At 36.0% G+C, this 14,570-nt stretch overlaps 3 protein-coding genes across 3 annotated transcripts; 1 reads left to right on the top strand and 2 right to left on the bottom strand.

Moving 5' to 3' along the window:
• The first annotated feature begins 5,712 nt into the window (after positions 1–5,712).
• On the top strand, positions 5,713–6,048 carry LOC137583885 (pupal cuticle protein Edg-91). The gene has a single exon (XM_068299064.1). The coding sequence runs from the start codon at positions 5,713–5,715 to the stop codon at positions 6,046–6,048; it is 336 nt and encodes a 111-aa protein (XP_068155165.1).
• Positions 6,049–7,238: 1,190 nt separating this feature from the next.
• LOC137583886 (probable cytochrome P450 313a4) lies at positions 7,239–8,880 on the bottom strand. The gene is made up of 4 exons (XM_068299065.1): positions 8,865–8,880; positions 8,586–8,732; positions 7,465–7,890; positions 7,239–7,399 (listed from the first exon to the last, which is right to left on the bottom strand). Exons 1-4 carry the CDS (start codon positions 8,878–8,880, stop codon positions 7,239–7,241), a joined length of 750 nt encoding a protein of 249 aa, XP_068155166.1.
• Positions 8,881–9,297: 417 nt separating this feature from the next.
• LOC137583887 (probable cytochrome P450 313a4) lies at positions 9,298–13,654 on the bottom strand. Its single transcript, XM_068299066.1, has 12 exons — positions 13,507–13,654; positions 13,259–13,444; positions 13,131–13,200; positions 13,047–13,073; positions 12,496–12,712; positions 11,177–11,333; positions 10,923–11,123; positions 10,677–10,862; positions 10,537–10,609; positions 10,345–10,471; positions 9,702–10,281; positions 9,298–9,637 (listed from the first exon to the last, which is right to left on the bottom strand). Exons 1-12 carry the CDS (start codon positions 13,652–13,654, stop codon positions 9,474–9,476), a joined length of 2,136 nt encoding a protein of 711 aa, XP_068155167.1. The 3' UTR covers positions 9,298–9,473.
• Between the last annotated feature and the right edge of the window lie 916 nt (positions 13,655–14,570).

Genomic DNA, 14,570 nt, shown 5'->3' on the forward strand with positions numbered 1-14,570 from the left:
GAGTTAACATGATACACAGACACTGGCGCTTTACTGAACTACACAACAAGTCGACAAGTAGATGCATTGTGTGTGTGTGTGTGGTTGTGTGTGTGTGTGTAGTATCTATATCTCACTCTCGGTAACAGATTGAGATTCGCAGATACAAGACCGACCGATCTGATGCTGCAGCTGCCATCGATAAGTGCGCTGATCATGCAAGCAAATGTGACAAAACACTCCTCATGTCGCGCAGTCGTCTTGAGGCGAACATCTTTGGATTCGTTTCGAAAGCCAGCCACAAGAGAAACTGGAAGGAATCACTTGACATGCTGCAGAAAATGAAGAAATAATTCCATTGACTTGGCAACTATGCCGAGAATCTCAAGCGAAACGAAATTAGACAAGAAGCGTGATTTACGGAACCCTTAAATCACATGACAAACAAAGAGAAAATTCGATTCGAGAAAAACCAAATAAAATAAAATGAAACAACAGCAACAACAGCAACAAAAAAGTCTGCCAAGCATATGTGAAGACCCGCCAAACTGGGGGAGGAGAGATCCCAACGATCCAATCGATCGATGCTTTCCTCTTGGGTGATTTATAGTATAGAATATTTGATTCTTTCACTTCCATGTTGTCTTCACATTGCAAGATCAAAGCACATCAAAAAACCAGAGATCTCCAAATCAAAAACAAACCACAATCATTTGGTAATATTATATGGCTAGGCCATGGCGGTCTGTTCATTGATCGTGGATCAAATAAATTAGTTTATTTGCCCATTAAGCAAATGATGAATTCGTTTTTTAAATAAACTAAGTAGTTAGCACGTTGATTCGCTTCCTTAATGTTTTGGCTGTTTGCCAAAAGGTGTTAAATTTATTTATTAACAACTTCACAGAGATCTTGGATTGACCGGTTATCAATTGTATTAACTCGATATCTCGGATTATAACTTTATAGAAATCATTAACTGATGCAATGGTATTGGTATTCGCTTTATTCAAACATCTGCCTAAGACATAAGTTGACTGGAAAATATGTTTTTTGATGCTCTAGTGGCGGGAGCATTGAATCAAACATAAATATGTAAATTCTCTATTCACGTTTGGCAAACAATCAGAATGAAATCGAAATCTAAAGAAACTTTAAATCCGAAAACCGGAATGGGAGGCATAATTCTCTCCACATCGAGACACAAAATGTGGAATACGTCAACTAATATTAGCCGGTTTGATTGGAATGATTCCACAAAGAATCAGAGAAGAACGTTGTCGGACTATTTAACGATATTACAAATTGAAAGTAAAACTTTGAGATGGAAAATCGAGTGTGAGATTGTCATTTTGCTGACCTGTATTGGCTAGAGAAATGTGGATTCTGTTTCTCACTTTGTACTTTAAAAATAAATAAAAGAAAATCTCCATTTTATTTATGTGATTTTTGTTCTTAAGTAGCTGCAGTTTATTTATCTCGCCTGTCTGAAGCTGTCACGATTTGGTATGTACATATGTCTAGTAAGTATATCTGTCATGTCCATGTATGTGTGCGTGTGTGTGTGTGTGTTTGGGTCTGTGTTTCGGTGTTGTGTGTGAGTGTGTGGGAGGGCTTTCGCTTCACAGGTTTACATTTTTGCCGCAATTATCACGTACGATTGTCATAATTATCATTTAAATTTTTATTAGTCGTGGCCCATGGGCCAATCTGTTTATATCCCCCCCTCTATCTTTCTCTCATTCACTCACTCCCTCCCCTATTCTCTGTCCTTGTTTCTTTCTTTAAGAGTGTCTCTCTGACTTAGTCTTTGTGTTCTTTGTTGATTCGTTTGGTTCTTTAACAAGCAACTGCGACATGTTTTCAAAAATAAATAAATAAATATTTAATTTGTTTGTTTCTTTAAGCTTGTTGTCGTTTTTCTTTTATATTTTAGTGGAAGTGACGGATGGGAGGGCGTTGAATTCGCATAAATTAGCTTACAGCTCTTTTGCTTGAAAATCCGGAAAAAATATCTAATCGTTTTGTGTAAAGTAGAAAATCAATAGATATTTTAACTTGTTCAACTCTTTTTGATCATATTATAGTATACCAAAATCAGATTCTCCGAACAGCTTTAAGGAACTCTCATGAAGAAGGAGGTGTTTTATTTGAATTTCTAGTCCTCTCTGTGAAGGATAAAGTCCTTATTGAAATTTGTTGTGTTATCATTGTATATGTACAATGAAAAAAACATTAAACATCCTTTAAAATTGGGCTTCTGAAACAACAGTAAGCGGACTCTATCGAGTCGAGTCGATCACTCCATAAATAAAAACTACATTTGCCTAGACTTTTCGATTAGGGTCAACACGGTCTAATTGAGGTCAGTTTTAAAGCGAATATCCCCTGGTGACCATTAATATTGTTCACAAACATTCTTACAACACGTTACGCCTTATTATGACCATGAGAACAAGGACCTCCATAGAAATAAAAAACTACAGCAGAAAATAATCATCATTTTTTTGCCCCACTTAAAAAATTTGCAAACTTGTTTTGCATACACGAAAAACCAATCAATAAATATTCACATCTATTCACAAATATCAGATATTCTATAGAAATTTTTGCAACCACCATCAGAGGACCGCCAACATATCCAGCTGCTTTTGGGTGCTCTCCTATGGATTTACCTGAGACGATGAGGCGCCCCTGCCTTAAGAAAACTCAGACCCTAAGTCAGACCCAAATGTTTTTCTAGAGCAAATAAATGTAGGGCGGCATGTGCGAAAATCTACCCCATAATACCATATACAAATGAAAGAAGAAAATTGAAAGAAAATTCCAAAATTCAAATGAATGTTTATTTGCGTATCGAAATGTGTAAATTTCAATAAATTTAAATTTTTACCATTGTTCGTTTTGGATCTATTGTTAATGTCGCATGATGGATGTTTCCGTTCAATTCCGTTCCATGGTACAGTTACATCGTAGTTGGACTAACATTAATTAGTTTGTATATCAGATCAATCCCAGAGACAAGAACATATATACGATGGCTATATAATTGGTGTCATAAAAGTTAGTTAAATGGAATTGGATGTCAGTCAGGTGACATTTCGAAATTAGAAAAACGAAAAGTTCAGGTAACTTCATTGCGTGTGATTATTGGTTTAATGTCTGGTGTCCATTGTTTCTTGTTGAATGACATGCCAGATTTTGTTATTGCCATGTGTGTGTGTGTGTGTTCATTTCACCTGTCGACAGTTAGCCCCCAATTCCCTAAAACCTAAATCACGAATGAAATGGTGAATTTTGCGTGTCTATCCACGCTATTTCCCCATATCAGACAAGCAATTATGATTATGGGTAATAATGTGATATGACAGGCCCATTCATTGTTCAGTATGAGTGGGGCGTGTCATTCAGGGCGCCATCTATGGCGTCTTTCTCCACCAACAACAACAACAACAACAAGACAAACAATAGTAACAAATTTACAGCTCATAAATAGTGACAATGTTATGTCATTCAGAATGTTTATTTCTGATTGCAGTAATTATTTGTAAATTAATTATAGGCTTCCATATATAACTTTTGCTTATGTGAGCTTAGTCGCATACATATGTATATATATTCGTGTACTTGTATATAAAAATAAGTGACCTTTGACAATATACTATAAAAGTGGTCAAACTTCTTAAAATAAATAGCTATCTATTTTCAAACCAATTGACATCAAGCAGAAATTTTATAAGCAAAAGTGCAAAGGAGTTTGTAGTTAATAATAAATAATAATTTTCTATTAAATCATATTTTTGTTTTAGTAGTTATAAGAGCTTCTATGCCTTCTTACCATAAAGATATCCACATTCTATTTCCAATTAATACAGTCACGATAGCCAACCTTTAAGAAAAAGTGGCCAAAAGTAATCGAAAAATCAAAAATCAAATTTATGTTAAATATTTGACTATTCATTTTAGACAATAGATCAAACGTTCTTAATCCGAAAAGAGCTAAGAAAGTCTTTGGGGCCGACTCTCGCATACCCTGCACAAGTCAAATTTTCTTATTTACAAATGATAAGTATAACTAAGTTTACTTTATTGAAGTACTTATTACTGGAACTAATGATGAAAGGAAGCTTGATCATTGAACACACTTAGATGAGCCTACATTTTCAAATTTCAAGTTATCGTTATGTATTATTGAAAGACCTTAATCTTTTTTTCAGTATTTCCAGCTTTTCCATGCCATGAAGTTTCCAGTGTTTCACTCTAAAAATACCTAGAGATATTTAAAACTTATTTCAGAAGTTATTACGTTTTAATTACTACTAAATAGTTCCACTAAACTTACCAAACAAACCATAAGTAACCACGATTTCATTTGCGTTTGCTGCACCCTTCTAGCTGCAGCTGAACAGAATGAAATTCCCATAGAAGGATAAACAGAGTAAGTTCCGCTTAGGAAGTCAAACTTCCTGCTTGAGGCCGCCAGGGGTAACACCCACATTGCATGGTCCTTTGGGGGTGGCTAGTGTCCTGGCTGTTCTCGTCCTGATTGAGTGCATGACTGACCAAGTTGACGGACTCGGACTCCTGTCGGGACTAGCTGCCTGAATGACTGACTGACTGACTCTAGTTGACAATTAAATGACACACAGCGGAAAATGGAAGCGCCCCCGCGCATGTTGCGTGCCACATCAAAGCGGTTGCAGGTTCGTTTGATTTCTCCTTAGTCAGTTGTCAGGTCCACTAGGACCTGAGTGTCCAGTCAGCAGCAGCCGTGTGAAAAAGTGACTTGGAGATTTTTGTTTTGAACCAAAACAGGAAGTTGACGTTACACAGGAAATGTGATTTGTAGTTTTCGCCTTTGTTTTATATACGAAAATTTCTGTTTATTTTACATGAAAAGTATGTCCTGTGTGGACGGACAGGTGAGGCAAGAGTTGTCACAACCAAGTTGAGTTTCCAACCAACTCTCATTCCGTGTTCCTTTTTTTCTAGACAAGACGCCATTTTGTATATATTTCAAACAGACACAAGTCAATGATCCTTGCTGCTGTACCTACTTTCATTTGATACATCATTGCAAAAAACAGATATGCCAGTGCGACTGTCGCGTATACCCTAATATTAAACATCTGCGATTAGTAATGACTCATCTTCCGATTTTTAAAAACATAAATAACACATTTAATGGTACAAGAGAACCTGTCACATGGCTTAAAGGCAAACGATTTTTGGTATCTAGTGTTATTAAATACAAATGCTTTAGAAAGTCAAGCACTTCATACACCTTTAAGCTGTGTTGTTTGTTTGGAATATTTTACAAACTAGTTTTGTGACTCCCTCGAAAAACAAAAAAAAAAAACCGAAAATCCCCTTTAGCAAACAATTATCAATCACAAAACCACAAGAAAAATAAAAGTAGACAATTTTCTATAAATTAGTTATAAACAAATTAAAATATTTTTGCCCAAAAACCTGAAATTTGTTTGTTTACTTCGTCACAAGAGAAACAAATAAGTATAAAGAACTCATCTTAGAATTGGGGAGTAGTGAAACTGGTTTTATTGTTCTCTATTTGGGGGAATTTTCGAGGTTTATAGATTGTTATTGAATTATAATTAGCATGAAGACGTTAAGCGTCCAGAATTTGCTATAAAAGCAGACTCTCGGCCACTTGATCAAATCAGTTAAAATCGAAAATTTGCTGAAAAACCTCATAAATAGTCAAGAGTCAATATGCGTTCTTTAGTCCTACTCGGCTTGATTGGGATAGCAATGCTATCGTTGGCTTATGCCCAGGAGAATATTAACGGTGACCAACTTGTGCCTGCCGGCCTTCAGGAAGCTGTGGAGGAACAAGTCCGTGCTAAGCGTCAATTCGGCTTTGGAGGCTACCCTGGCTTTGGATATGGAGGATATCCTGGCTTCGGGGGAATTGGAGGATATCCCGGGTACGGCGGTGGATATAGAGGCTACCCAGGATATGGTGGTGGCTTTGGAGGCTTTGGAGGCTACGGAGGCTATGGAGGCTATGGACGTCGTTATCATCATCATGGTGGTTTCTTTGGCTAATTTGATTCCTTAAAATATAAATAAACAAGAGACTGAAACGTGAAAACAAACCTGACAAAGTATTTATGTGTTTATGTGAGTGTGTGTGTGTGTGTGTGTGTTTTGTGGTTGGTTTATGCTAGAATTATGTTTTTGGTATTCCAAAAATAGTTGATTGAAATTAGATTAAAACTTGACCTCGCCCATGGAATTGTGTTGACCTGTTGACTGGAAAAACGTGTCTTTTTCCTCTCGTTTTGTATATAAAAATTAACAGAAAATCCTCATTTTATTTTTGTCCCTCCTGTGTGAAGCTATAAAATTCGTATGACTAGAGTTTATATCTTGCTATAGTATATCATTCCTATTTCATCGAAAAATTCAACATCATAATGACTTTAGCAAAGAGTATTTAAACTTCTGCTAGATCTTTGACATGTCTGACTTTATTTTTTATAATTTTTTTCCATTTCCTGTGCCTTTTTCATATATATATTTTTTTTCATATCCATGTATGTGTATATTCTTTTTTGGCGCATGTCCTTTCTGCGGTTTTTGTGGCTCAAAGGCGGAAGCGAAGCTGACGCTACGTTGGCTCTGTCGGTCTCATGTGTCGCGCCGTGTGCCGTGTGCTTGTCGTTTTGTTGTAATCAACATTTTTCGCAATGCGTCTCTGTCTTGTTTGTTTATCAAAAGAGTCAACTGTGGCAACCTGGCTGACTGCTGGCTGGCTGGCTGGCTGGCTTCACTTTCTATGTTGAAATTTTCAATTTAATTTTCTCCGCTGCCTTTTCATGTTTGCTTTGACTTTTTGTCTTTTTTTCATTTCTTTTTTTTTCTTTTTGATGCATGACATAAGGACGCAACGTCTGACGGCTGTAGCACCTACACACACACACATAGTGACTCTGAAACTCTTGTTCATCCTGCAGGATAATGCAATAGGAAACACACACGCGCTGCTCATTTGTCTGATTTTTTGAGAGAGAGTTTTCTGCAAGAAATTGAAGTGTCAAAATTTTTGACATTTGCATTGTGCGAAATGACAGATCGAGGCTGAAACTGAGACTGCCAAGGACAATATGAAAACGTATTAGCCGAAAGGCATACGACATATGGTTGGCTATATCCTGTAACTCAAAAAGATAATCGTTTAACAGATCCCAAAGTCAAATACTGCCACAAAATATTCAACACAATAGTTTTATTTCTTAGTATCGTCGTTCTAATTTCAAAAGCGGAACTTCATTAAATTTGAGAGTCACAGAGTGAATTGGCTTTAAGTTCTCAAAAGGAAAATCTGTATGAAATTTGTAGTTTCTCAATAATTTGGCCAATGTTAGTTTGCTCATCATCAATGCATAGCGCCAACCTAAGGAAGATGTTAGGTTTGAAAATTGAAAATTTTAGTATTTCAACGGATGAAATCTTATATACCTATGCAATTTCTGGGACCTTTGGCAAATGGTATATAGGCATATGAATGTTTATCCTGGATGTTATGTGGCAAAAAATGATCAGGATTGAATGTATTTGCATCTGGGCCCCATATGTCCTTACTTCGATGCATGTGAAAAGTACTTATGGCCACATTGGTGAATTTGGGCACTATAATATCATTCGAAAGTCGCACATCCTGGGCTGTAAGGCGTACAATAATCGGTACGGGTGGCATTAATCTCATAGTTTCACTCAGCACTCGTTGCAAATAGTCCATTTTCTGTAAATCCTCATGGGTCACATCGAAATCACCTGTATTGGGAAATATTTCCTTTAACTCCTCAAATACCTTCTCCTGGAATTGTGGAAACATTGCGAGTAGCATTAGAGTACAGCCAATTGTGGTATAAGTCGTCTCAAAAGCTGCAAAAGTCATTGTGTAGCATTCATCTACAACATCTTTATATGAAAAGTTTCCGATCCTCAGGTGCTTTATTGCCAGGTTAATAAATTCATTTTCATTATTTGACGATATATTTGTATCCATATTCATTTGAACTATCTAAAATTCACATTTAGTAGATAAATTGGGGAAAAATTAGTTCAATTTTGGGAACATACAAACCTTTTCAAAGCAGTTTCGCATTGTGGTTTTAATTTCAGTAAATTGGTTTTCTTTTTTCCAAAACGGTCGTAATATTGGTATATACATAAAAAAAACATCTCCAATTTCTAATACCCTGCATAGGAAGAAAAAAAGATAGTTCAATTTATGGATAACCTTAATTTCATTGGCAAACTTACATTTCACAATTTTTGAGTAGAGTATTATTCTTAATGCAGTCCTCATTCTTTGCATTGCTGCCCAAAAAGGATTCTTTACAATGATTCGAATTAATTTTAAGCTCGAAACTTTTGGTAACTAAACTCACGTATAGATGTTAAAAGAGTCAGTTTCCTTAAGGGCCTAAAAAGATCTTTTCCTCCTTGACCCACATAAGTGTCCATTGTTTGCAGCAGACTTTTTGTTTCACTATTGAATATTGGCAAAAAACTAATCAGATCTTTTCGTTTGAATGCTGAATTTAGTATTCTTCTATGTTGCATCCACGTCGCACCATTTGAAGTTAGTAGGCCATTGCCTAAGACCTCATTAAAAAAGATAGAAAGTTCTGGACTCTTGTTAATACAATGCGGAGATGTCAGGATGTCCTGTGCCACCTGGGGATCAGTCGACAATATAAACGGTGTTGGGCCGAACCATGCTAAGAATGTTGTACCATATTTTTTCAAAAGTTCTTCGCAGATCGATAAAAGATTATTTCCTTCTGTTCGATTAGCAAATATTTAAATTGCAATTAGCACTTTCCTAAGAGAATATGTCAAAATATGCTTACTCTCTCCTTGCCTCATTTTGTATGCTAAGCCAATGAATGGCAACCCCATGGGACCTGGTACTTTCAGCATTAACCAGTAATGTCTACGACGATTCCACAGATAGGACATCAACATTAACAGCAAACAACTGAGACACAAATATAGCTTGATCATTTCGACTTTAGAGATTAATGGCAATAAGCTTTATGAGTTTTACATGCAATTGAAACAGACAATTTATAGAAACGATTGCCAAAAGTCTGGGCTACGAAAATGATCGTCCATTAACCCATCAAAGTAATTTGTTAAATGCGATCAAGCGTGTTACACGCTTTCTACTAAAAGGTTTTTATGGGTGTCAAACATGCAAAGGAACATAAGATCATAATAATTGATGTCTAAGATGTGCCTAACCAAGGTCAAGCAGTGTTAATATCAGTTAAATTGTTCTGATTACTTTAAAACATTTTAGATGCAATTTATTTAGAGGTTAATTGGGTCTAACAAATTATAGGGCCAAAATAAAAGTATGAAAGAACATTTTTCAAAAACGACTTGAAGTGTATATATTCAGTCAACACAGCAATATTAACATTACCCAATGTTCGAATCTGATTGGTAATATCACACTATTTCACCCTCTTCTCCAACTCTAAAAGTGGTGCCTTCTCTAGCTTCATGGCCACACGCACAACAAATCCAAGGTCTTCATAGCGAAATTTCGTTGTGAATTTGTAATTCCTCAGAAGTTTTACCAAAGTTACTTTTGCCAACATATTTCCATATCGCATACCTGAAAACAGACAGGGAATAATTGTCAACTGGTTGCGATTGGTGAATTTGTTTAATTTGCTCACCTATGCAAGTTCTTATGCCTTTTACAAATGGTATAAAAGAGTACGGATGCCTTTGTTGTACGTTGTCAGAAAGGAAATTATCGGGATCAAACGACGATGCCTTTGCTCCCCAAATATCTTTATTACGATGCAAGTGGAATATACAGATTGCGAAATGGGTACCTTTCGGAATTAAAGCACCGTTTGAGAGTTTAATATCTTCCGTACACTGCCTAAATATACCAGGAACAGGTGGAATCACACGCATCGTCTCATTTAATACGCGATCCAAATAGTCCAATTTCTGTATATCCTCATAGGAAACATCAAAGTCATCTAAATTCGGGAACCATTCCAGCAGTTCTTCGTAAACCCTTTCTTGATATTCGGAGTGCATGGCCAAGAGAAGCAATGTGAAAAATATGAGACTTCCAGTTGTCTCATACCCGGCTGCAATAATAATATTGGCTTCTGATTTGGCATTTTCGTAAGTAAAGTTTCCATTTTTCAATTGAGCCAGTACATGATCAACGACAAAGACAGGATTGGCTTCTTCACTTTTTGAAACATCATCTGAAGCAATCACTTTGTCTTCTATCATCTGAATAGTAGAAAGTCATTATTTAAGAATGGCAAATATTCAGCGCAGTTATCTAGGATTGACCTTTATAACAGTTTTGTTCACAATGGCTATCGCATCGCGGATTGGTGTATGTAAACCCATAAGTTTGAGGACCAGCGTATTACGCATCCAAGGATATACAATTTGCTTTGGGATTAAATCTTGTATACTGTAAAATGGAAGGATTTTTATTTAACTGCAACATTTAACATTTAATAGTTCTGCTTTACTCACTGTTCAATGCTGCGCATCAAAGTATTTGTTGTATAAGTTTCGTGCCCTGTCACTTGCGAACCTATCGTGGTTTCTGCAATTGTCATTTGAGAACATAAACGTATAGTTTTGATATCTTAATTTTATTACTTTCTACTTACGCGTTGTAATTCTAAATGCTAAGGTCAACAGATCTGTTAGTAAATCTTTTTCGCCAGTTCCCACATATGAGTCCATCAGTTTTAGGAAATTCTTTGTCTCGATATTGAAAATAGTCAGAAAACGATTTAAAATGTTTTGCTTAAATGCTGGATTCAGTAATTTTCTATGCGTGCTCCACTTTGGATCTGTGTCAAATTGAAATATGTATTGTCAAATCAATTCGCAAAGTAACCAGTTTCACATACTTTCGGAAGTCATTAGTCCATCGCCCAACATGTTAGAGATTGTGCTGTAAACTAAGCTGCTCTTCTTCACACAATGTGGAGAGTTTAATACTTCCTGAATCAATTGTGGGTCACGCATTATATAATATGGAAAAGGTCCCACCCAGGTCAGACATGCATTTCCGTATTTATTAAAGAACGTTTCAGTTAAGGGTAAAATATCTGAAAAATAAACCCAAAAATAAAAAAATTCCTCAAATTTGATTTTGTAATACCTTTTTCGGCTACGCCTATATAGCCTAATCCCTTTGGTCCTGGCACCCTCAGCATCAGGGCATAATATCTCCGACGACTCCATAGATAATAAATCCAAACAAGCGCAAGAGAAATAACTAGCAAATGTAACGATATCATACCGATGGACTGCTCGAACTACTTTGAGACGAACCATATAAAGTTCCTTTATTTATAAAATAAAATCTAGCTCAATTGATTCAACCATTTATTTAAATAGAAATTATTCCACAATTAATGAGATTAGATAGTTATTCAGAAACAGGTTTGAGATTTGCATTTGATTGCTTAACTATATCATTGAGCTTGTGTATTATTGTATTGGCTTTGACTTATTTAAATAGTAGGGAGCTATTATCTAGTTAAGCTAATTTAGAAACGATTAAGTTAAAATAATATAGGGCAGTAACCGGTTTTAGTGTAAGTTGGTTTTTTAGTATAAAATAAACATGATTTACGTAAACACTACAGTGGCACAATGTAAAAAGTTTGATGGCCCCATCTTTTAAAGTCTCTGAAAGGTAGGAGTTCGTGAGGAGAAAGGGATCAAGAATATAAGCAAAGGGCTTAAAAATGCATGCTACCACCCGTCACAGCTATGTATGTATTGGGAACTTAAAAGTCTGACCCTTGTGAAGCCGAGTTCTGAGAAAAATGATAATTGTAATAATTACTGTAACCAGAAAATAAACTGGTAATAAACTGGTAATAGTCAATGGAATAAATTGTGTTTCTATTTATTTATTATAGAAGCCAACAGTCACAAATTAATACTAAAAACGATTTATGCAAATATCAATTATGTAATAGATGTACATACATAGGTGTAATCTATATAGGATATAGTATGTATTAGCTTTGGCAGTTGACTTGTTATTTATAGATAGATTTGTACTCCTTTACTTGTTTCTTTTTTCCAAAGTCAATAACGGAATCTCGCCAAATTTCATGGTTACAGAATCAATAAATACAAGATCTTGGTATCGAAACGTTGTGCTGAATTTAAAATTCCTTAAAAGCTTAATCAATGTTATTTTAGTCGACATCAAAGCATAACGCCATCCTGAAAAAAATTAAGATGTATATTAATGTATGCTTAATGTTACTTTAATCCTCGCTTACCTATGCAATTTCTAGAGCCTTTCGAAAAGGGTACAAATGAGTATGGATGCTTTTCTTGTATGTTATCGGGGAGAAAATTATCAGGATTAAATAGCTTCGCCTCTGGCCCCCAAATATCCTCAGTACGATGCATATGAAAAAAGTTGAGTAAAATATTTGTACCCTTTGGGATCAAAACGCCGTTTGATAATGTCATGTCTTCAGTCGCTTGCCTGGCCGTTATGGGAACGGGGGGAATCAGACGCAGTGACTCATTCAATATACGATCCAAAAGCGTCGATTTCTGAGTATCTTCATAGGTAAGGTCGAAATCACCTGTGTGAGGATAAGTTTCCTGCAATTCCTCAAAGAGCTGCTCCTGATATTCCGGAAACATGGCCAACAATGCCAAGGTACTAAATATGGAATTTGCAGTTGTTTCAAAGGCAGCAAGCACCAAGCCAATAGACTCGTCCATAACATCTTGGTAAGTCAAATTGCCACTTTTCAGGTGAATCAATGCGTGGTCAATAAATATATCCGGTTGAGATTGAGTTGACACATTTTTTACTTGCAATCTCGAATCGATCATCTAAAATGGGTATTTTGGAAATAAGGTGAATAATATAATGTTAACTTCATTTACTTACCTTGGTAACAATACTGTTAATATTGGACTTGGCCTTATTTAATGGTTTCTCCAAATCCAAGAGTTCGCGTCCCAACCTGAGTAACAGCCAAGGCGCGAACAAAATTCTAGAAAACATTTGCATGACTCTGCGAAATAGATTAGAATATATTTCTGTAATATCAATACTTTTTCTATTGACTTACACTTCGGCGCTATGTTGTAGGGAGTTTTTTTTTGAATTTAACTCTTTCTTATCGTGGCCCATTGTGGTTTCTAAAGTAAAGAAGATGGTTACCAATGTGTCAGATACGCTTCACAAACAGGCACTTACTTTGCGCCACTCGTAGTGCAAAATACTCCATATCTCGGAGAAGATTCCTTCCGCCTGATCCCACAAATGAGTCCATCAGTTTAAGCAGTTCCCCTGACTCATCGTTGAAAATTGGCAGAAAACTCAGTAGAACACTATGCTTAAATGCTGGATTCAATAATTTTCTACGCTTGCTCCATGTTGGGTCTGCACGATGGAGAAGTAGTTATAAATCTATATTGCTTTCGAAACTAACCTGTTGCACTTACTTTTTGATACAATTATTCCATTGCCAAGTACCTCAGACATGATATCGTAAATATGTACAGATTTGTTTAAGCTAAGTGGAGAGTTAAGAACCTCTTTCACCAATTGCGGATCTCCCAATACATAGAACGGATATGGTCCGATCCACATTAGAAATGTCTTACCAAAACGTTTGAAACATTTCTCCAAATAGGGTATAATATCTTTGAAACAAATCCATGAGAATTTGAAAAAACCAAAATGCTTTGCCACAAATTTTACCTTCTTTATGATAGCAAGCCACGACTGCGCCCAGTAGTGGATATCCAATGGGTCCTGGCACTCTCAGCATAAGAGCATAAAATCTGCGACGACTCCATAGAAAATATAGCCAAGCAAGAGTAATGAAAATAGCAAGCAATTGTAGCGAAATCATCGTTAACGAGTAGAGCCTAAACTGTTCTGAAATGGGGTTACCTCAATGTTCGTTTATATACCCCACAGCAAGACACATTAAAGGTGTTAAAATAAAGTTTAATATACACATATTATTTTAATTGGATAATTTGTTTTTGGTGCTTCAAAGTTTCTGTATTTTCTCATATTTCCTTTCAGTTCTAATTGTGGTTTAATTAGTACTAAAGGGTTACAATGTTTCTATGTTTAATTTTCACCATCAATTCAGCATTTACGTCACTTGAGCCTCACCTTCATAATGACAGAACCTCTTTAAGTTTCATAGCCACATTAGTAAAGAAAACAAGGTCTTCGAAACGAAATTTTGTGTTAACTTTGTAGTTCCTCAGCAGGTTTTTGTCGACATATATGCGTATTGTCAGCCTGGAAGAATAAATCTTGTTTGTATTTTCAAATCAAATTTGTCAAAAAACTTTGATTAATCTTACCTATGCACCTCGATTGCCTTTTGCGAAAGGTATAAAAAAGTATAAATGCTTAGCTTGATCCTCATAGGTGACATCAAAATCACCAGCATGTGTATACAGCTCATATAATTCCTCGAAAAGCTTCTCCTGTTACTCGGGAGCTTCCGCAGATGTCTCGTGGGCTGCACCCAGAACATGAAGGG

Source organism: Drosophila tropicalis, unplaced genomic scaffold, assembly GCF_018151085.1.
Source record: "Drosophila tropicalis isolate 14030-0801.00 unplaced genomic scaffold, ASM1815108v1 contig_878, whole genome shotgun sequence".
In the NCBI taxonomy this organism is placed as follows: domain Eukaryota; kingdom Metazoa; phylum Arthropoda; class Insecta; order Diptera; family Drosophilidae; genus Drosophila; species Drosophila tropicalis.

Coding starts and splice junctions, on each gene's coding strand:
- LOC137583887 (XM_068299066.1), bottom strand. CDS start 13,654: ATGTGGATCGGACCATATCCGTTCTATGTATTGGGAGATCCGCAATTG. Junction 10,610..10,676: donor AGCATTTAGAATTACAACGC/GTAAGTAGAAAG, acceptor TGACAATTGCAG/AAACCACGATAGGTTCGCAA. Junction 10,282..10,344: donor TGAACAAAACTGTTATAAAG/GTCAATCCTAGA, acceptor TCTACTATTCAG/ATGATAGAAGACAAAGTGAT.
- LOC137583885 (XM_068299064.1), top strand. CDS start 5,713: ATGCGTTCTTTAGTCCTACTCGGCTTGATTGGGATAGCAATGCTATCG.
- LOC137583886 (XM_068299065.1), bottom strand. Junction 7,891..8,585: donor TGGCCTACTAACTTCAAATG/GTGCGACGTGGA, acceptor TGACTTTTGCAG/CTTTTGAGACGACTTATACC. Junction 7,400..7,464: donor AGGTCCCAGAAATTGCATAG/GTATATAAGATT, acceptor CATCTTCCTTAG/GTTGGCGCTATGCATTGATG.